This window comes from Muscardinus avellanarius (genome assembly GCF_963383645.1).
Source record: "Muscardinus avellanarius genome assembly, chromosome: 1".
NCBI classification, from domain to species: Eukaryota; Metazoa; Chordata; class Mammalia; order Rodentia; family Gliridae; genus Muscardinus; species Muscardinus avellanarius.
In genome coordinates this window covers 167,949,879-167,972,117 of record NC_137786.1, presented here as the reverse complement: position 1 = coordinate 167,972,117, position 22,239 = coordinate 167,949,879, and the positions used below count along the sequence as shown (strand labels likewise).

Below are 22,239 nucleotides of genomic sequence, written 5' to 3'. Positions count from 1 at the left end.
CATATTTAGTCAAAGAAACCCTGTTACTAATGTATTTTGAGAGAGCAAGTAGTTGACTTTCTAAAATAAGCATATACCAACGGGCACTATTTGAGTGCTCCAGATAAAACAAGCATCTCTATTAAAATTCTATAGCCAAAAGTGTGTGTGTGTGTAGGGAGAGAGAGAGAGAGAGAGAGAGAGAGAGAGAGAGAAAAGAAGAAGAAGAAGAAGAAGAAGAAGAAGAAGAAGAAGAAGGAGGAGGAGGAGGAGGAGGAGGAGGAGGAGGAGGAGGAGGAGGAGGAGGGGGAAAGAGGAAGGAGAGGAAGGAAAGGAGGAGGGAGAGGGAGGGAGAGGGAGGGAGAGGGAGAGAGGGAGAGGGATGCAAAGGCAGAAATTTGATGAATCCTTTTTGGTACAGATTCTGTTTAAGCTTCACTAGTCCACTTCACGTTCTTGACTTTTTTTTTTTTTTTGCTGGGGTGTCTATTTTGACCACATTGCATGGAAACAAAGCAAGGGGCTTTTAAAAGTTCTTTCTAATCTTAATATATGCATTACTCATGTTTATTTTCATTTTATATCTCATAGTCACTAAGGTGATGAGATTAGCCAGATGTGGTAATGCATCCCTGTAATTTTAGTACTTGGGAGGCTAAAACAGGAGGACTGAAGGTTCAAGGCCAGTCTCAGAAATTTAGTGAGACACTCAGAAACTTAGTACAATAAAAAAATGCCAATATTCATCCTCTGAGGACTAAGTACTGAATGTCTGAAAAATACCATATTAGTGTATTGAAGGAAATTTATTTGGGGAATTTCCCATGGAAATTCAAGTATTTTTTGAGACTGACTTTCCTTTTTCAAATATAATTTTTGATGATTACTTTAGTCTTTACCTTTTTCTACATGTTATACTGCTATTTGCCATTTTTAAGCATAAAGGTTTTATTCTAATTGATACTAATTTCAAATAAGTATATTCATTTTACAGAATATCATTTAACTCTCTTAATTGTCTACAACTTAAGTGCTATTGCCAATATTTCATCATCAAATTTATCCTAAAACAGTAATATTTTTATCCATTATATTTTTAATAAGATACAAACATTTAGTATTTTCCATCCAGTTTCATTCTGTAAATCATTTCAATTGAATTACCTGATGTATCTCTCTTATTAGCCCAATTGTCTGTTCCCTATTTGCTACCCCAAACTAAAAACACTAAGATTTTAAAATATTTTGTATCATGAAAACCAGCAATACACTTAAGCAAAGAGAACAGAAATAGTCACAAATGGGTTTAACTTTCCATCACATTTTGACATCACCGCAAGACTTGTTGCAGATTACAATGAAATATATAAAAATGCACTGAGTTACAGCTGGCTAAGTGTAGAAAGTTAACAGCCTTTTATTGTTTGTCTGCTTTGCAGTCTCTGGGGTTCCTGAGATACTGGGATTTCTTGGAATAAAAAATTCTATGATTTTCAGAGCAGCCAGCAGAGTAAGGCACTCAGAAAGCTGCCACCTACAGGAATCCCGTCCCCTTCTTGTCCCTGCTGTTCCTACCTAATACACATGAAAGGTAACTTTACAGCCAAGTGAAACCAAGAACAAGTTCAATTCAAGGGCATCATTTAGAATTTATAACAAGACTTCCGGCCAGAGATAGAAAGGGAAATTTCAGATGAGGAAGATAAACCTCAGGTGGGAGTCAGATCAAATTCTGTGTCGGAGGAAGGAGTGGAGAATACACAGGTACAGGCATGGTTTCTCCCAACAGTATACAGATTCGTTTGACCACTGCTTAGGGATGTCTTCCCCTCATCAGCTGTTAGTACCTATGTTACTTTTAAAAGTTCAGTCAGCACTAATGAAGTTTGGAAGTAATTTAGGGAGCTGGTACTAGAAAGAGGAGCACGTTATAGCTGAGCATCTATGGATCTCACTCAAGAAATAAATCCAGGAATGAAACAGTGGAAGACATTTTGAGTTCAATCATTTTCCCCGTCAGTAAATTCAGGCAAGGAACAAAGAACTTTTATGGTCTGAGAAACAATTGGTAATGAGAAGCCACAAAAGAAAGTTTTTCCACTAAAACTTTTAGAAAAAACCATACAATGCTTTAGAAGAATGCTGCTGATTTTAAGCCAATACAAATGTAGTGAGGAGGCAAATTAGGAAATGATAAGGTATTATTTTCTTCTCAGATTGATGGGAAGCAAATATTCAGGGCTTTGGTCCATATATTCAAGATTTATCAGAAATGCAAACATTCCTTTTCATTATTTTACTGCAACCTACGCTAAAAATGTTACCCTGTATCATAATATTTTTAAAGGTTAATTTGGTGAAAGCAAGAGCTTTTAAGTAATTTAACCTAATAACATTTAAAAATTTCCTTCTAAATGGCTAAACGTAAGGTCTTTCAGGAGTGTGTGGGTGAGTGTTATCCACTACTATCAGGTGGTGCCTGTGTTTCCCGAGCTGGAGCAGGAGGGCTCACACAACACAGATCAGAGCAGAGAAAGTGCCATTGCCTACCTGACATAGAGGGAGCGCTTCTGATTGGTTCGCAGGGACCCAGACCCGGAGCTCATGCTGTGGTTCATCATCTGCTCTCGTAGGTCATGGATTTTGGCCTCAAATCGAGCGTAATCTGGAAATAGAAACAAAGATGGCAATTTTAGTCTGTGCCTTCAGAGAGAACTGCCCTCCACCTGAGGTAGCCACTAGTCCCAGTTGCTGGTTCCTCTAAAAGCAATATAAAGATGCTTAATTAGAGAAGAGTATGCTTGCTCGCCATTATTTTTTCTTCACAAGAGGACAAGAATAAATCAGTTATTTCCCAAAGGTTACTTAGAAAAGACACTGCCATCAAACCCCCAACTTGTGAAAAGTTCACTGGAGAGGCGAAAGCAATGGGAAAATGGAGGGATGAGGAAGAGAGGGGTGGGTGTGGTTATCAACAGTTGATCAGCAACTTGAGGTAACAGAAATGTTTTCTGTCTTGGCTGCAGTGGTGGTAGGTATGTGTAAATGTAAATGTGATTAAATTATACAGAACTAAACACATACATACACACACAAGTATAAGTAAAATTGGGAAATTCTGAATAAAATTAATGGATCGATTCAATGTCAATATCTTGATCATGAAAATATGCAATAGTTTTGAAAAATGTTACTCTTGGGGAAAAACTGAGTAAACGGCATAATGGATTATATCCTTGCATTACTTCTTATAATTTCATGTGAATGTAAACTTACCTCAAATATTTAAAGCTTTAAAGTAGGCAAAGAAAGAAAAAGCCCATGGAATTCCCAACACTATAGGATACTGAAAGTCTCCAGTTATCCTGAGTCAAAAAGACCAGAGAATCAAGTGTTTGGTGATCAAATGTGTAAAAAAAGCCATATAATTTAATTATATTTTTCCTGGGGTGGACTGTGATATATATGTGATATATATGTGATATAAACTTAAAAAAGTTTATGATCCCAAAAAACTTAAGAAAATATTGGTATTACATGCTATTTATAGGAAAAAATGCTCACCATGACATTCTAATTAAAATAAAGAAAGCACAGGCTGGTTTTAAGGTACTTATTAACACAATCAGCATGTACAAATAAAGAGTTTTTCAAGTTTTGATTATTTTGTCACAACCTATCATGACCTTGGCAGAGGAGTGACTTGCTAGGAAAATCCAGTAGGCAAGAGGCTTAACTTACCCATAGACAAATTTCAAAAGGTTAACTCAAATTATGAATGGTTCTTTTAAGTATAAAGAAACTCACCATAATGAATTTTAATAGAGGTTCTTGTTACATTTCAAAAAAATTTATTTTCAATTCAATTTATTCACAACTTTTTATGAAAACAGGATGACTAAACAAATATAATAAAAGATGATCTGCTTAGAGTGTTTCAAATTCTTCAGAATGAAGTTTCATAAAATTAAAGTTCAGTTCACTATGTAGTTATTGGTCATAATAGAGTGGGCTTTTCTAAAAGATCCAGCATTAATATCTGACGATAGACAATGGAATAATAAGCTCCAAATGTTAAAAATCTTTGAAGGTTAGTATTCTAAAGATAAAGCAATAATAGTTGGCTAGGATTTTCCAGTGCTTAAGCAAACTCTGATATTATCTAGATTTGGAAGGCTTTCTGTTAAAATTTAGCTTTGAATAGTTAATTCCTAAATGATTAAATAAGCAGAACTACATATTTAACCTAAACTCTATTGACCATAATTTAGGACAATTTATTTCATTCCATTTTACTAGCAAAGAAAACATTTATAACCAATTGGTATGATAATGTATGCAGATTTAAATCATTTTCAGCAAGTCATATTTTCTTGCCACCTTTAACATTTACTGTTGGCCATATGGCAGATGCTATGGTCAGTGCTTCATGGGCATCCTTTCATTGTTTTTAAATTATAAAATGAAGCTCATGAATTTTATCTCTGTAAAAAATAAAACAGAGCAAAAATTCAAAGATTCTCTTGCCTCATCTGCCTTCTCCCTCTTCTCAGTCACTGCTGACCTTCTCTATACCTTACCCAAAAGGAACATGTGTGGGCTTCTGCTGGATATATATGTTTGTGAGCATGAGTGTATGTGAACACACAAACACGGAAATGAGATCTTATCTATATATTGTGGTAAGATATTTTTCTCCTTATTAAGAATGTAACTTGAATCTTTTTCTACCTTCTGCCAAATACATAAACACTTTTCTTAATATCCTTAATTGTATTCCACAGTTTAGACTATTTTTATTTAGCAATTCCTATATCATTAGAATTAGGACAATTCATTTTTTGTTTCACAAAAAATGAAACATTTGGGATCTCAATATATATGTGCAAGTTTGTGGTATGTTAGTATAGCACCACAATTGGGAGTATTGATCAGTGCTTTGCACAAAAACCATAGGGTCCCCATTAGCAATCTCAGTGAAGAAGGTGATCTGCTCTGGGACAGAGAGTGGGAATTCTTTGCTTCTTCTGATCTGCTCCTGCTCCATACGGCTACTTAACTAAATACCACCTATCACCCCTGAGCACTACTAAATCTTTTTCTGAAGACACTGAACTCTCTTCACAAATTACATGACTTCACTATCCTGATAAAAACATAAAATTATACCTTCAACTCCCCCCCCCAACATTTAATTCAGTGCCAGTCCCCAAACCCATCTAACTAGTTCTCTACTTTATTGCACTTGCCACATCAATTTGAAGTTAGTTACACAGCTGTCCATCTTTCCACTAGACTGAATTGCATTAGGCAGATGCCATATCTCACTCTCTTTGGATTCCCTTTCCTAACATAGTGTCTGACATGCAAGAGTCATTTAAAAAGGACTCAGTACACATTGTCTGAATGAATGAATCAATGAATGAATGAATGAGATAAGGAACTGAGCAGTCATTAAACTGTTCTGAAGTGACTACAGGTATTGAAATCTCCCATTTTCAGTGTTATGTTCTGCAATGAAGAAAGATAACATGCATTTCCTCTAGCACAACCTTTTCCAAAAATAACTATTCAAATTCCAAACTTATATTTGTGTCCGTTACTGCTATTTTCAAATTGCTTTGTTATCTTTATTGTTCTTTCAGCAGTATCTGTACTCGCCTCATTTCAGTCATGTGGTATGTCGGAAATGATTCTCTGATACTTAAATTACATACAATCAGCACTTTCAGGTTCTTGTAGGCTTTTTTATGCTCTAATTATTAAGGCTAGCATCACAACAGGATACTTACCTAATAATGAGTTGTATTTGCCTTAAAGTATGGCTCATTAGATACTCAAAATGTTTTCTGCCACCCTTTTGGAATATTTGGCCAGTCTCATATTTAAATTCCCCACTACATGGAAGGGTATTGGAGGAGGGAAGGTATGGGGAAGGAATCCGATTGAATTATGCTTTGTGCATATGTGAACATCAGTATGAATCCCACTATTATGCATAAGTATAATATATCGATAATATTAGTAAAAGCATCCCCCACTATAAATGACTGATGCTGTTTTTGCCTTATCTGGAATCCATGCTACTCTTCACATCTCCATTTTGGCAATTGTCTTAATCATATATTTTATGTTCAAAGGTGCTTCTTTCTTTCTTTTTTTGAAAACTAAAATGGAGGTATAAGCAATTTTATCAGAGCAAAACCAGTAAGATCTAGGTTTATAAATATAAATGGTACATGTGGGGTGAGAGACTTGCTTGTCTCCAACTTCCTGGAGATAAACAAGTTAATAGTCAGAAACGTTCTAGGAATAAACAGGAAATCTGCTACATAAATTGTGCAATATTTATGCAATCTTTTTATGTTGTAAAAAAGTACTAAACATTATATTTTCCCACAAATTAAAGCACAAAACCTATAACATCCATTTAAAATTCATCCCATTTTCCTTTTCCAAATGTTTTACTCCTATCATACTCTCCCCTTTGAGATATTTTTTAATCAAATTTCTAAAACCTATTCTCAATTCTAGACCTCATGAGAACATTCAAATGAGATTTTAAAATGTTCTAATGTTTACATCATATAATGGGGAATTCATCTTTACTGTACACCTGTAATGGACTAGGATCTCTACCACATACTTTGAAAAGATTATATTTCCTCTAACAAAGTTCCAAGGTAGGGATTATTTTAGAGATGAGGAAACAGATTCAGAAGTCCAAGAGCTACGAGGTAACAACAGCTCCTTGTCACTGGACATGGAGCTAGGATTTAATCTTGAGTCACTCTGAATCCATTCTGTTCCCATTAAATCACAATGACTATTATAACACTATGATTCTCTTCTAGAATAAGTCCTCGGCCACTCTGCCCCTTTCTACTCTCATCAGCAACATCTTTCTCTTTCCTTCATCTGCACTATTAGTTACATGCATGCTGGTCTTTTCCTCTATGGCACCTAAACTCCTCAGACAGTTGGAGTGCCTCATTTATCTCTGTTCCCCAAACCTTAGAGTTTATCATTCTATCTTCTGTGTACATGGGCACTTTGCATTTAGATTTTCTTTTTATTGGGGGTGGAATCCAATTTAACCTCAGGGAGGACTGTACTTCTGAGCTATAGTACCAGTCCTTTTTATTGTTCTATTTTGAAACAGAGTCTCACTAAGTTGCTGAGGCTGGCCTTGAACCTGTGGTCCTCCTGTCTCAGCTTCCCATGTACTGAGGTATGCAACCATACTTGGCTTGAATGCATTTAGTTTTGAACAAGACAGAACCTTAAAGAATTTCCTTCCAGGATGGGACACTGACAAGGATAGCCATGACAGTACGGAAGTAGAGAACATTAAAGAGGTAGTGCCTATTCTGTCTTGCTTTGCATGAAATAGGTGTCTGGGAACCCCCCCTTTTTTTTTCTGGGGATGAAACCCAGGGGCATTTGACTTCCAGGCTACACCCCCTGTCCTATTTTTCTTTATTCTTTATTTTGAAACAAGGTCTCACTGAGTTGCAGAGGGCCTCACTAAGTAGCTGAGGCTGTCCGCGAATGGCGATCCTCCAGCCTCAGCCTCCCGAATACTGGGATTGCGAGCGTGTGCCACCATGCCTGGCTGGGAAACACTTTTAAACTTACTAGTTATTTTATACTTCTTGGGCATTCTTCTGCAACATGAAGCAAACCACTTGAAAACCAAACTCCTAGGTAAATGTTTTTAGGAATTTCAAGAAACATTACTTCAAGCTAATTCTTTCTTGGGTATGATGAGCCAGCTTTCTTTCTTTCTTTCTTTCTTTCTTTCTTTCTTTCTTTCTTTCTTTCTTTCTTCTTTCTTTTTTTTTCTCTACATTCTTAGATATCTAAATCGAGTTGTTTCTAACTGGATATTTTCATTTTTTCAGGACTTAAACTCTTTTTCACTTGGACATGATGTGTGATAGGAATATGTATATGGGGGTCAAAATCCTGGCCCTATCAGTTACTAGCTATGCATCCTTGTGAAGATTATTTAACCTTTCTGGACTCAATTTTCTCATAAGTAAAATGGAGGTACTAGTTGTACCTATCTCAAGATCTACTGGGGAGACTACGAGAGCTCAATGGTTGATTTTTGGTAATGTCTCTCAGTTTACTTGCTCATCATCTGCAAAAGCCATAATCCCTTTTAGGACCAAGTAAAGTGGAAACTTGTGTCCATTTCTGAGACCTGCTAACATAGCGTCTCCCTACCTATTACGAATTCATGTCTTTACTAGAGGAATAAATCACATAATTATGCTGACCATAAACTCAGCGGATTAGACTACAGTGGGGATGCTTGACACCAGGATGAAACTTTTTACTTGCTGAGAAACCACTAGGTGGACCCTAAAGATCCTTGACTTGGAACTCAGGAGAATAGTGCTCAATTCCAAGGCTGCTGCTCTCTTCATGAATATCAATGACTGCATCCATCAGGATTATCTTAGGACTCTGAGCTGGTGATGAACACTTGGATGAAGAAATATAAGGGTGAGCAAAGTGTGGTGGCACATGCCTGCGATACCAGTACTTGGGAGGTTGAGACAGGAGGATTAAAAATTCAGGGAAAGCCTTGAATTTTTAATATAGTCTCAATTTAGTCTCAATTTCAAAATAAAACAAATAAAATAAAATAGGGCTGGGGGTGTAGGTCAAAGGTAGAACAGCCCATGGGTTCAATTCCCAGTATCATAACAAACAAATAAATAAAGTAAGGGTGTGAACTCCAAACATTATACAGTGAGAGAGGGTGACTATTGTTTCCTTTGTAATTAATTTATCAATAATAAGTAAGAAGACCCAGGAGGCTGGCTTTGTTTAGTACACCAGCATCAATATGCTTTGATTAAAGCTGTTCACATGTTCACACTGTCAAGACTCAGATGGCCTACCAGGTTCTGAAAGGAGACCATAAGCTCAGCGGATTAGACTACAGCACAAAGCCTGGGGCCTCCCCCACGGTAGCTGGTGAGCAGCAGCCCCTCCACAGTCATGACCTCTCCCAGATTTCTCACAACTATCAGTTACTAGAGGAAGCAGTGAGCAGGTTTAGTGCCATAGACCAGGAGCCTACCTCTTACCTGTCCTTTATTACCAATGGGGCCTTGGGAAGTTACTGAGCCTCAGTCTGTTTATCTGCAAATTGTCAGATTTACTTCTCAGACTGGTTGTGAGAATTTAAATGAGATTTTATCTAGAGCATTCAAAAATGAGATTTCTGTGGCAGCTTCTGTCAGGACAAAGGCATACCCGGGCCTGTTAGCACTAATGGTGACAGTAGCACCTTCTTTCTATTTGATCTTAGGAACATGGGTGCAGCTTTACCAGCAGCTGGTAAACTATTTGGGCTGCACACAGAATTCTGCACATCCAAGTGACAGAGACTGCCTTCCTGCAGAGTTATCCATTTCCACACTACAGGAGAACCAGTTTGAAAAGACCACCTGCTGCAGGCCTGGGGTTCTTTAAATAGACAGAGCAGAGCTAGAAGCTCCTGGTGGTATATAAACAAAGGAGGTTTAAGTTTGGGGGCACCTTCCAATGTAGCTGGGAAAATGTCAATGGTGTACAGTCTCTGGGGGTTCACAATACTTTCTTGGATGTGGCTCTCATTGTCAGTAGGACCCAGGTGAGATGTATGAGAAAGATGAAGCAGGAATAGTTTACATCTATTCTTAGCACAGCATCTTATCGCTGTTCCAGGGATGAGGTGCTATGAGCAACTGTAAATGCTTCCATTTCTTTGGGGGAAACATTCTTTTATTGACTTAGCACCATTTTTTTCAAGGTTTATTACATGCCAAGCACAATGTTGAATGCTAAGGAAGCCAAATCTCCTACACAGGTCTTCACCTCAAGGGGTTCACAGGCTGGTACAGAGCTTTTAATTTCCTGTTTTCTTGCTGTAAATACATATTTTTTTTAAAAAAAAGCATCTGCCATTTAACTATCTGCTCCCTGTGAAGAACATCAGGGCTTTCTAGATGATAATTAGCTATTGATAAGCTCTCCATTGGTGGGAAGAAGTCAATACATCCAGATCTGTGCTATCGTGAACAAACTGTAGAAGGTCAAGATTTGTGAAAAACTACTAGATTCTTTACAGTGTGAGAAGAGCAACTAAAGTTTCAAAGCAGTACCCTGGAACCAGAGTTTCTGGATGTAAGTCCTCGATTTAAGCACTGGGAGAAAATCTGTTACTGGTTCAGACCTACTGTTTTCTCATTTGTGAGAATGGGAAAAATCACTGCTGTCCCATCTACAGTGTTTGTCTGAATATCTAATATTCTATAATTTATTTTGTATTATTGTAAATGGTACTGATTTCAAACAGCACCACCAATTAACAATAGCATCTTTTAGAAACAGTAGAAACAGGACTCATACTGATTGTTCAAAATGTATACTTGCAGAAAGAGGAATATGGGAATCTAACAATCAATGTAATATGATAATCAAGAAATCACAAACATATACATTACCACTCTCTCTCCATGATGTGCTTAACCAAATAGTCACATGTAAGAGGATCAGCCAAAGAATACTGACTATACGTGAAGTCCAAGAGGTATAGTCAAAATTCTTCCTTATGAGCCAAGTGTGGTGACTCACGCTTGTAATCCTAGTACTTGGGAGGCTGAGACAGGAGGATCCAGGTTCGTGGACAGCCTCAGCTACTTATAGAGGCCCTTTGCAATTCAGTGAGACCCTGCTCAAAATAAAGAATAAAAAAATAGGGCTAGGGGTGTAGCTCAGAGGTAGAATGCCCCTGGGCTACATCCCCAGTGCCACGAAAAAAATTCTTCCTTTTTTACTTCCATGTCCAACCTAGCTCATCTTTCACATTGCCAACCTGACTCTATTCTGTGCGGAAGGGGAGACAAGGAATTTTCTACCACTAAATATTTACAGATGTTATTTGACTTACTTCAGGTGTGTGTGTGTGTGTGTGTGTGTGTGTGTGTGTGTGTGTGTTAGAGAGACGAGGGAGACAGAAATAGAGGGAGACAGGAAGATTCAGAGAGACAGATTACAAACTAAATTTATCAGAATCCAACTTGAGCCAGAAATCCCTAACAACAGAGTGAGTCTTACTATCTGCACTGCACTCTACAAAGAAAGAGAATGAATCTTTTGGTACTCTTGTACATGTCTGATACTGAGCATTAAAAGCTTGAGAGCCTGAGACAAGAGGATTGCAGATTTGAGGTTAACATCAGCAAGTTAGTGATGCCATATATAACCACAATAAAAACAAACAAAAAACAACTCAGTGTGGACAGTATAAGCCAGGGGCATTTTTCTGCATTCCTAATACTTGGCATAGATAATAAATACTAATATGAAAGTTTGTTGAATTTGGTAAGCTAAATTAGACTTTAGGAAAAGAAAATCGATGCTGTATTTTCCTAGACCTACTAGGACACAGAGAAACATTTTAGAGTAAATTTCAGTAACACACTGAAGCACATTTACCCCGTTTCTTTATTCTTCCCATCACCAATACCACTACCTGCCATTTTCAGATAGGATTGGAATAGCTTATTTTGACTAGGTCAATTGTCTCAGTGTGGCTACAAAACCCTTAACGAGGTTTTAGCCAAACACTCAGGAATCCTTTAATGTGTGAAATGGAGTAAGTGTTATAGGCAAACAACAGTCTGAATCCCTAACCAGTCATTTTATTCAATATGTGATTTAAGTCTGAAAATTAAGATACATCAAACTTCAGTTTGGCTAAATGAAAGCTTGGTTTTATGGATTCATAAAGGTAGACTGATTGCCAGGATTACTGAGGAATGGAAGCAGCACAGAAACTTTCAGAATTTGGCAAAGCCTGTTTCTTTGGGAGATTGGGAGTAAGTCTGGCGTAGTAAGTTTTCTTTTGTACAACCTCTCAGAAAAGTCTGATCTGAATTTGAATGTTAAGTTTACTACTGATATACAGTATATATATTGCACAATTTACTCAACCTACAGAAGAATTGGTTTTCTCGTCTGTATAAAAGAAAAGCAACACTTGCCTAATATGTGAGAGAAAGCTAGGTATAGTAGTGAGTGCCTATACTAAAAGTACCTGGGAGGATGAGATAGGAAAAAATCACAGATTTGAGGCCAGCTTCAGCAACTAATGGAGACCTTCAGCAACTTAATGAGATCTTATTTCAAAATAAAATATAAAAGGGATGGGGGTGTATCTTGGAGGTAGAATGCCCCTAGAACACTAGAATCCCCAGTACCAAAAAAAGTAAACATGAGTGCATTGATACATGACACAGTGCTATGCTAGGAATACAATAGGTACTCCATAACTAGGGAAAAAAAAGAAAAAATGAAGATCTGTTAAAGCCTTACATTCATTCTCTTTAAAATAAAGATATTAATCCCCTACTTAGATTATAAGGTTGTTGTGAGGATTAAATAAAAAAATAAAAATGTTTGGTAATTCAAACAGTACAGAATAAAGCAATGATAGATAAAAATAATTCACACCAACATAATCTTTTAAAAAATTTCCAACCTATCTGGAAGAATACTTTCTTAATAACTGAAATTTATCTCAAAAGGTTTGGAATTTGATTTGTCTTAGATATGGATATAAAGCCACAAAGGGCATCTTGTATGAGAGGTAAATGTGAAATTCTATGGGGAAAATGGAAACTTCAGATATTATTAGGACCTAGCTAGCTGCCAATGGTGATTCTCTCTAAAGATTTTGCTGGCAGGCTGGGTGAAAGGCCCAGAGAGGGATGCATGGGCTATAGTTTAATTGGTGTGGTTTGTAACTTATAGTGCAAAAGAAGGAGGAACAGGAACCACGACTTCTAATTTAAGGCTTAGTGCTTAAGACTGCATTGAACCAGATAAGAAAACCTTCCTTGGCAAATACAAACTTACTTTGCTAGATTTGCCTTATTCTTTTGTATAAAAATCATGGAGCTAAGAGCTAAAATAATAATGTTCAAGCTCCCTGTGTTCTGCAATAAGAATCAGATCTTGCCTAATGAAAAGGGTAATAGTCTTGCCTAATTATAAACCAGGATAGAGAAAGGAGATAGAGCTGATCTGGCTTGATCTACTTCCAGGCATGTTGGCAGTCTCCTTGGGTTAACTTGAAGGGCACAAATATCTGTCTTGCTTCCACGGCATTCCTTTGGATTTATCCTTTTTCTAGGGTCTTGAGACTTGCTTACATATAACATCTGTGAGGATAACCTATTATTCCTAGAAAAGGAGAAACACAAATGGAAGGGCATTAAGAGAAAATAGAGGTTCAGAGAAGCTGGCAAGTTGTGCGAGGTCACACAGTAGAATTGGGGCTTGAACCCAAACCTTCTAGTCCTATCCTAACCCGGTGCTTTAACTTCTCACCACCCCATGGTACTGGGGATTGAACCTAGGGGCATCCTACCTCTGAGCTATACCCACGGCTTATTTTTTGTTTTGAAACAAGGTCTTGCCAAGTTGCTGAGGCTGGTCTAGAACCTGTGATTCTGTCTCAGCCTCCCAAGTTCTGGGAATACAGGTGTGCACCACTACCCTTGGCTCCCAGGACTTTGTTTACTATATTGATTCTCCATTTTCCTCTACAAGTGGCTGCTATTCACTGTTTTGCTTGTGACATGGACAGGTCCGCAGTTGGCTCTGACAGGCTTGGTCACCCTGCGTAACCATTTACTAGCCAATTTCTGATATCTGATTCCTTTCTATAGTGAATTCTATTGGAGGATGAGTAAGATCAAAATGAAACAAAGCAAAACAAAAAAACAAACAAATACCTTGTTCAGTCTCCTCAATATACTCTCCAAGTGAAAACTTTTCCTGATGCCATTCGAGTGGTTCTGTGCTTAGGTCTTGAAGTCAATGGGACCATGTCTCGGAGAGATTCTTACTGTGTGTTTAGACACAGTGGGGGCTGGCTGGCAGATTTATATTGCAGCACTCTCTCTAACCAGCACAGATTAAACACAGAGCTACAGGAAGACAGGACATGTTCAAAAGAGAACATCCAGGCCCTGACCCCAACACACCTGAATTCCTGGGGCAGTTTAATCCAGGGATTCCAAAGTGGTTGGGCTGTAGAGAGTAGAGCCACAGGGCAGCAAAAAAAAAAATAAGTCCACGGGTAAAAGCTGGTCACAGATTTAAGCTTACATATTGTAATAGACAGTGCATTTTTTTCCTTAAGAATATGACTTTCATATGATGGCACATGCTTGTAATCCCAGTACTTGGGAGGCTGAGACAGGATCGCAGAGGTTCGAAGCCAGCCTCAGCTACTTAGTGAGGCTCTCAGCAACTTAGTGAGATCCTTGTTCCAAATAAAATTTAAAATAGGTCTGGGAGTGTACCCTGGAGGTATAAAGCTCCTGGGTTCCATCCCCAGTACCACAAAACAAAAACAAAAACAAAAAACAAACAAGCAAAAAAAAAATGACTTTTAGACTTGTTTGTTGTTGAAATGTCTTTTCTGCTGGGCTGCCCTGTAATCCTAGGACTTAAGTGGCTGAGACAAGAGGACCAGGGGTTTGAGGCCTGCCTCAGCAACTTACCAAGCCACTGAGCAACTCAGTGAAACTCTGGTTAAATAAAAAAAAAATTAAAAAGGGCTGGGAGTATAGCTTGATGGTAGAATGTTCCTGGGTTCAATTTTCACTACCCTCTCTCTAATATCTTTTCTACACTTAAAAATCATAACAACCAAATGTAATGGATAGTCTTTGTTTCAATAATGATTCTCAGAGGAGAAAAATTCAAAATTGTATGTGTGTGGGGAGTGTCAGTGGGAATTGAACCCAGAAATGTTATACCTCTAAACTACACTCCCTGTCCTATTTTATTTTTTACTTAGAAACAAGGTCTCACTAAGTTGCTGATGGCCTCACTACATTGTTGAGGTTAGTTATAAACCTATGATCTTTCTGTCTCAGCCTCCTAAACCCTGGGATTAGAGGCATGTGTCACCACACCCAGTTTAAAATTCACAATTAAAAAAAACTATTGGTGAGTTGTAGTCATATATCTTAATGGATACAAGATGGTAGAGGCATACATGCACACATCACTCATTTAGCCCTTCCCCAATTCCCTCCCCATTCCCTCCTCTCATGTTTGGCTTAGTGACTGACTTTAATAAAATCCACAATTTTTAAAAGTCATTGAGTAGCAGATTTAGATGATAAGAAGTATTTTCAAAATCTTAGTGGTGTGTTAATAACATTTCTTTTCTTTATATCTCCTAAAAAGTATAGGAATAAATTGAGATCATACTGGGATTTGCTTTTTAATCAAAGACAATACTTTAAGAGATATATGAAGCATTTGGCAAGTGTTTTTGACAACTATTGAATCTATGACATGAATATTCTTTGTATATTCTTTTGCATGTGTTTGAAAATATTCATAATAGAAAAAGTTTAATGGGCGTTTAAAAAATCAGTTCTCTTCATTTGATAAAATTAAGAACTGACAACAATCCTGCCCATTAGCATAGCATACTGGGGGAGACGTAAACTCAGCCTCTCCTGGCTCTTCTGCCTGGATCTTCTTGGCTGTGACACTCTGAATCAATTTCCTCATACTAAAATAGGTATGGTAACACGTTGACCAAGTATTGATTTTTGAGATTTGATTAAAAAAAATAGCCACAGAAGGGACTAACTACACACATAGGTCTGTTCAATAAGAAGGTATAGCTTAAGTATCAATTGTGAAAAAGTCCTGTGCTAGGTAGTAGAGATAAGAATTAAAACATGGACCCTGTACTTAACGGAGTTTCCATGACTTCTAGCCTATGTAGTAGTGATGCAAATGGCAATTCCAAAGCCAGCTCTAGACTACTCTGAATGCTGTCTAAAATGTTTGTTTGTTTTTACTGGAAACTGAACCAAGAGGCATTCTACCTCTGAGTTATACCAATGGCACTATTTATTTATTTATTTATTTATTTATTTATTTATTTAGAAACAGGGTCTAGCTAATTGATAAGGGTCTCACTAAGTTGCTAAGGCTGGCCCCAAACCTGTGATTATAGGTATGCCTCCTAAGTACTAGGATTATAGGTGTGCACCACCAACCTGGCTTCTGTCTACAATTTTTAACAAGGGACAGAATCTGAATGTCCCTGCTTAACTCCCTAGCCTCATCTCTTTCTTCGTCTCCCTTCCCGTTTGGTCCTCTAGGATCTTAGTTTTAGGATTCCTTTCAGTTTCTCTGTCTCTGAGCTCTAAAATACTGGCCATGCTGTTTCCTCTTTCTGAATCACTTTTTCACCAGCTTTAATCCAGCCTCTCATCTCTGCCATCTCATTTTTTTGTGGGGGGAGGAGTATCAGAGATGGAACCTAGTAGTGCTCTACTTCTGTACTACATCCTAGCCTTATTTTGTTTTTATTTGGAAATAGAATCACTAAGTTGCCAAGGGCTTCACTAAATTGCTGAGGCTGGGCTCAAACCTGTGTCTCAGCTTCCCAAGTACTGGGATGAGAAACCTGAACCACTATGCCCTGCCCCATCTTCTCTTTAATATCTCTTCCACAGAAACCTCATCAAGTTATAATGGGTCTTTTCACTCGGCATACCTACAACTAATTATTTAAAAGGACTTGCTTTCTATTTGGGAGACATGCGGCAGGCAACTGCCAAATGTTTGGTGAGTGCTGACATGAGGCTGCTGATGTAGCCACTACTTTCTTACCCCAATAAAAGAATGTTATAGCCATTTTGAATATTCTAAGAATTGGCTAAATACCTATCCTAGTAAAATAATTTTTAATTTTCATTTGCATTTAAGAAAGAATCAACAGAGATATGGATTGAGGGAATTTACCCTTAATTTCTTTCTCAACATAATTATCTATTTTTGAAACCTAAAGTAATCTAGACATTTTTTCAACCCTAAGATTATATTTTATTCCTTGAGATACTACATGCATTCTTATTTATTATTTTAATATTGCTGGTATTTTATAATATACAACCAGAAAAAAATTACATAGTGAAAACTAGTCCATTGTCCTCAAACATACTAACAGGAACTACATTAAACTTATTCAGTACAATTTGTAGTGGTGATTTTATGCTCAATTTAGCTATTTCCATGGCTCAGGGTAAAAAAAAAAAAAAAAAACTTTGGGTTATTTTTATTATTTTGTTCTATAAAATGGTTTGGTTGGTTTTTCATAAAATATCTGTGTAAAGTGAAGAACTTCCTGGGTATACATGAACTTGGAATTGCTATTTAAGTAAAGGCAAAATGTAACCCTCTGATGTTCTCTGCACAGTATGATATGCTAAAACATTTGAACTCTAAAACAAAAATATCTCTGAGAATCTTTTAATGCATATAAGATATGAGTTATTTAGGTACCTGTGTCACAATAGAACCACTAGATTGTGGGTAGAAATCTGAAGGCCAGTAAGGAATATCTTTCAAGGGTCCAGGTGAGAGGATGGTGGGGATGAAAACAAATTAAATAAATTTGGGATGTATAAATAAGAGGTTTTGCTGATTCATTCAGCGTGATATATTAGAAGAAGTAGAAGGGCCCAAAGTTTCCTTCAGTTTGGTTGGTGCAACTGACTGAGCATAGAAAGTATCTGCTATTCAGGGGAGCAAAGAAAAGGACCTAGAAGCCAGGGATAGTGGTGCACGCCTGTAATCCCAATACATGGAAGGCTGAGACAGGAGAATTGCCAGGTTCAAGGATAGCCTCAGCCATTTAGTGAGACCCTTACAACTCAGTGAACTCTAGTTCAAAAATTAAAAATAAATAAATAAAAATAACTGTGGTTCTAACTTGGAGGTATAAAGCCCCTTTGTTAATTTCCTATGCTCTCATAAGAATACCCATACCCATATCCATATCCCAAAGGAAAAATTAAAAAAAAGAAAATTTGGGTAATGTTGGGACACACTGAATTTAAGGGGACATCATTATAGTCTAGGAATCTTTTGTCAGCTTTTCTTAATGCTAGTCACTGAAAGTATGGAGAAATATATCTTTAGCAACTGAAGCAATTTGTAAGCCAGACAGAGACTCTCTGGGCTTAAGAAATAGTTATAGATGAAGGTTGTGTTGTGATAAGACAGGGTTGTGTGAAATACATACTAATTGATAATTTTATCCTCCAGACTCCTGGAAAAATTAAAAAACAACAAAAGCAAGTAACCATTAAAATTTACTTTTCAGCACAAATTAAAAGACGCTAAAGGAAAATTGATCCCTGTAGAACCAAAACAGGCAAATATATCTTTTTACTTGATTAATAATTGAAGAAGAAATCCCAAGCATACTGCCTCTGGAGATGTAGGAGTTGCTTCTATAATTAGATCTGATATGAACCATGAGGGTGAGGATCAGAAGGCTGGCTGACTCAGAGCCTGATGTCATTTTTTTTTTAGTTTAACACAATGAAAGACTAAAAATTTGGAAGATAAGGATGACTGAAGCCCAATTCTGGGGCTTGCTTTATAAAGCATAGTCATAGGATAAGTTTTTCACTTGTTATCTCCTAGCAAATTTTTTCTCCATTTCCTTTAGTCTGGGCCTGGAAATATTTGTGGGACTTGCTTGAGGATGGTTAGATGCACTTCCAATTCAAAATACAGGAATCAGTTCACTTCACCAATTTCCCTATTAAACCACGACTGAAGCTAAGCGTGGTGGCGCACGCTTGTAATCCCAGCATTGGGAGGCTGAGACTGGAGGTTCGCGGTTCGCAGACAGCCTCAGCTCCTTAGTGAGGCCCTCTGCAACTCAGTGAGACCTGATTTCAAAATAAAGAATAAAAAATAGGGCAGGGGGTGTAGCTCGGAGGTCGAATGTCAGTGGGTTCCATCCCCAGACCCACACAAAAAAAATTAATTAATTAATTAATTAAAAAATAAAAATAAACCACAACTGAGCTGATTCCTACAGATCATTTCAATAAAAATATCCTTTTTAATATAATCTAGTAAGTTTTCTCTATTTTAGAATAAATTATCAGATCCATAAAAATTCTCTCAGCCCTCTCAGCTCAATAGATAACTACAGCAGACAAAGTGGGTTTCTATTTGGTCCATTTTTGATTCACTGGGACATGCAAGTGTGAAATAAATAACACCTTTCAGACAAAAGGCAGTCTTAATTTAAAAGAATTTAATATTCCTTTGCCAAAAAAGCTTAGTTTATTTCCCATTTTGAATTTTTATCAGAATCTTTTATCTCTTATATAGAGCAAATCTCCTTCTATACATAATAGCCCTTCAGATATTTTAAAAAGAAAGAAAGCAAAGAAGGGAGGAATGAAGAAAGGCTCTCATTTTCCTGGTCATCTTGTCATGAGATAAAACACTGCCACCTTGGTCTCAGATCCTTTAGCTGTTCCTTTTAGGGTCATTTGTAGACCTTTCTGCTTGTACTTCTTTTCATACCATTCCTTCCTTTTTCCCCCTTTCCTCTCCTCTCTCTTCCACTCTTCCTCTCTTCCTCTTTCTTTTTATATTTTCTCTCTCCACTTTTTTTTTTTTTTTTTTGGTAGTGGGGATTGATCTCAGGGGCTACATATGAGCTATACTCCCAGCCCTTTTTATTTTTTATTTTCAAGTAAGGGCTCATTAGCTTGCTGAGGCTGGTCTTGAACCTGTGATCCTTCTGTCTTAGCCTTCCAACTACTGGGATTTCAGAAACTGCATCTAGCTTTTTTTTTTTTTTTTTTTTTTACTTTCTTTCTCCATCCTACCTCAGCCCTTGATGGCTCAACCACCTCTTACTCATTTCTGGTTCCTTTGTTACCAAAACTGTGTTTGGTTAGCCCATGACACATGTCTCCATGTGTATGTATATATATATATATATATATATATATATATATATATATATATATATGCATATATATATATATGCATATATGGTTAAATCTAGGATCTGAATTCCTTAGGCACCATTTACTTTCTTTATGTCTTTTAGTGGAGGGTCTCCATAGAAGTCAACAGAACACTTAAGATATAATACACTTAAATATTCAAAAGCTCTTTTTTTTTCCCTAAAAAGAACTTTTAAATAGCTTCCTGTTTTTATTTCAGAGATGATATGTAATCCCTTTAAATCTATTAAATATACTTATTTGAAGTTTTCCTCAATTCCTTGGATTATATTTAGATTCTCTGGAATCTTCTTTTGTTTTAAGAATATTTTCAACAGTCTGGTGACCCGTGCTTATAGGGCTAAATTAAAAATGAGGCATTACTATGTTGATTGGATGCTTTATGTGTCTGGACAGGAAATATTGACTAGTGATTTTCCCTGACTAGTGATAAAGTTTGAAAATGTTTATAATATGAAGATATTTCCTGTGTCTATACTTAGGCTAGGCCAGTTTCCCCAGAATTATTTAATAGTGTTTTCTGGGCTTTATTTGTTTTGTTTTCTTTTTCTTTTTAGTACTAGGGATGAAATCCAAAGCATTCTACATCCAAGCTTCTCCCCCAGCCCTTTTTAAATTTTTAATTTTGAAAAATGGTCTCAGTTTCTTAGGTTCTTGCAATGTTGCTGAGGCTGGCTTTGAATATGTGATCCTTCTGTTTTAGCCTCTCAAGTACTGGGATTACTGGCATGCATCGCCTTACCTGGCTAATATTGTTCCTTTAAAAATAAAGGCCTGGTCAATGAATCTTGGCAGTTAAGGATTTCTCTTAAATGGACAAAATAAAGTTCCTCTGGGGATTGTAAAAGTGTCTTGGTTTTGATATTGTACTAGAGTATGTAGGATGTCAACACTTGGGGGGGAGGGCAGGGTAGATATGCACAAGATTCCCCCATACGTTGCTTTGATACTTCCTTTATAACTTTTTGAAGTTAAGGAAGAGGAAAAGGGAGAAGAGCTTTTTCTCATGGTCAGATGAAGCACTTATTTCATTTGCATCTCTGTTCAGGTCTATAATGAATTGAACTCAGTGTGCTGTTTAACATTACTGTGAAATTAAAATCCAATTAGGATGGTCTCAGGGGCCTGATAATAAGTTGGATTAGAGGCCAGGCATAGCACTGACTCAATGGAGGAAGGGATGAGTGGAGTATTTTAAGCACACATGGAAAAATATTAAAATATACTCAATATAGTTTGCATGTGAACAAAATCCACTGTGTAGCTGGGGATTCTTCCTGCTGGCCATTCTATTTTCTAGTTTTTCTCTTTGATCCAATCACTGGTGAATGTGATATTTCCCAACAGCCTTTACTTCTACTAGCTCTCATTTCCTCTTGGTGCTGGAAGAAAAATGGATAAGATGTTCCAAGGTATAGTTATAAAAACAACTTTAAAGTCATACACAATGAACAGTGTTATCGCTAAAAACTCAGGGTGCCGTGTGCATAGATGTCCCCATCACTCTGTACCTCATCATGATGCATAATTATAACACACCAATAAAAGTGTATGAAAAACAACTCAGGGTATAAGAATCTATAGGGTAAGAAAATTGTTTTTAATGCCAAGGAACAGATATACAATTGGGGAAAACTGAAGAAATGAGACAGAAATAACCAGCACAAACATGCTTGGCAAGAACTTCAACCCTGGGTTTTCTGAGATTCAGTTTGTATGCAGAACATCTTTCTTTCATACCCAATTCCAACACTTTCCCTGCTCTATTTTATATGAAAATAAAATCTGACTTTATGTAAATCATATTTCCTAAGTTCCCTGGAAAAACAACTTTCAGCCAGTAGAGGCAATGACAGGAAACCAGAAGGTATTTCTTCACCTTCCCTGTCTTAGGCAGTATTTCAGGGGTATCTGTTTTTCCTCCATGATTTCTATAGTCTTTAATTTTTAGATCTCCATTAGCAAAGGTTTGGTGGTGCCCCACTGTGTTCTTGGTTTGTATTCCTTTGATCAGAATAGAGAGGGAAAATTTTTTGGACTTTATTCAAACATGTTAGTGGTTTGCTGGTGAATGAATTATTTGACTTCAGTGATCTTGATGTTGTGAAGGGAGGCAAACCTGGAAGAGAGGGAGTTAGCCCTGAGATTCTAACAACCACCAGATAAATACACCCAACTGGTTGTGACTGTGTGACAAGTTTTGACTATAATCTCTATGGGAGATTGAATAATGATCCTCAACCCTAGCCACATCTCAATCCCTGAACCTATGAACATCACAATAGGGACTCTGAAGGTGTGGTTATGTTAAGGATGCTGAGATGGGAGATGATTCAGGGTTTTCTGAGTGGTTCTTAAGTGAAATCTT

General features: G+C 37.1%; 1 protein-coding gene across 22 annotated transcripts in view; it reads right to left on the bottom strand.

Annotated features, from left to right (window-relative positions):
• Window positions 1-22,239, bottom strand: part of DLG2 (discs large MAGUK scaffold protein 2) — a gene marked incomplete at both ends in the record, with an annotated part of 2,113,672 nt that overhangs the window by 173,641 nt on the left and 1,917,792 nt on the right. For 20 of the 22 annotated variants that reach the window (XM_080704556.1, XM_080704554.1, XM_080704555.1 and 17 more), the window contains one exon: window positions 2,530-2,644. In XM_080704556.1, coding sequence (XP_080560682.1) covers window positions 2,530-2,644 — 115 coding nt within the window. Of the gene's footprint in view, window positions 1-2,529; window positions 2,645-22,239 lie in introns of those variants that run through there. The other 2 variants (XM_080704564.1, XM_080704565.1) reach the window with 1 other exon arrangement.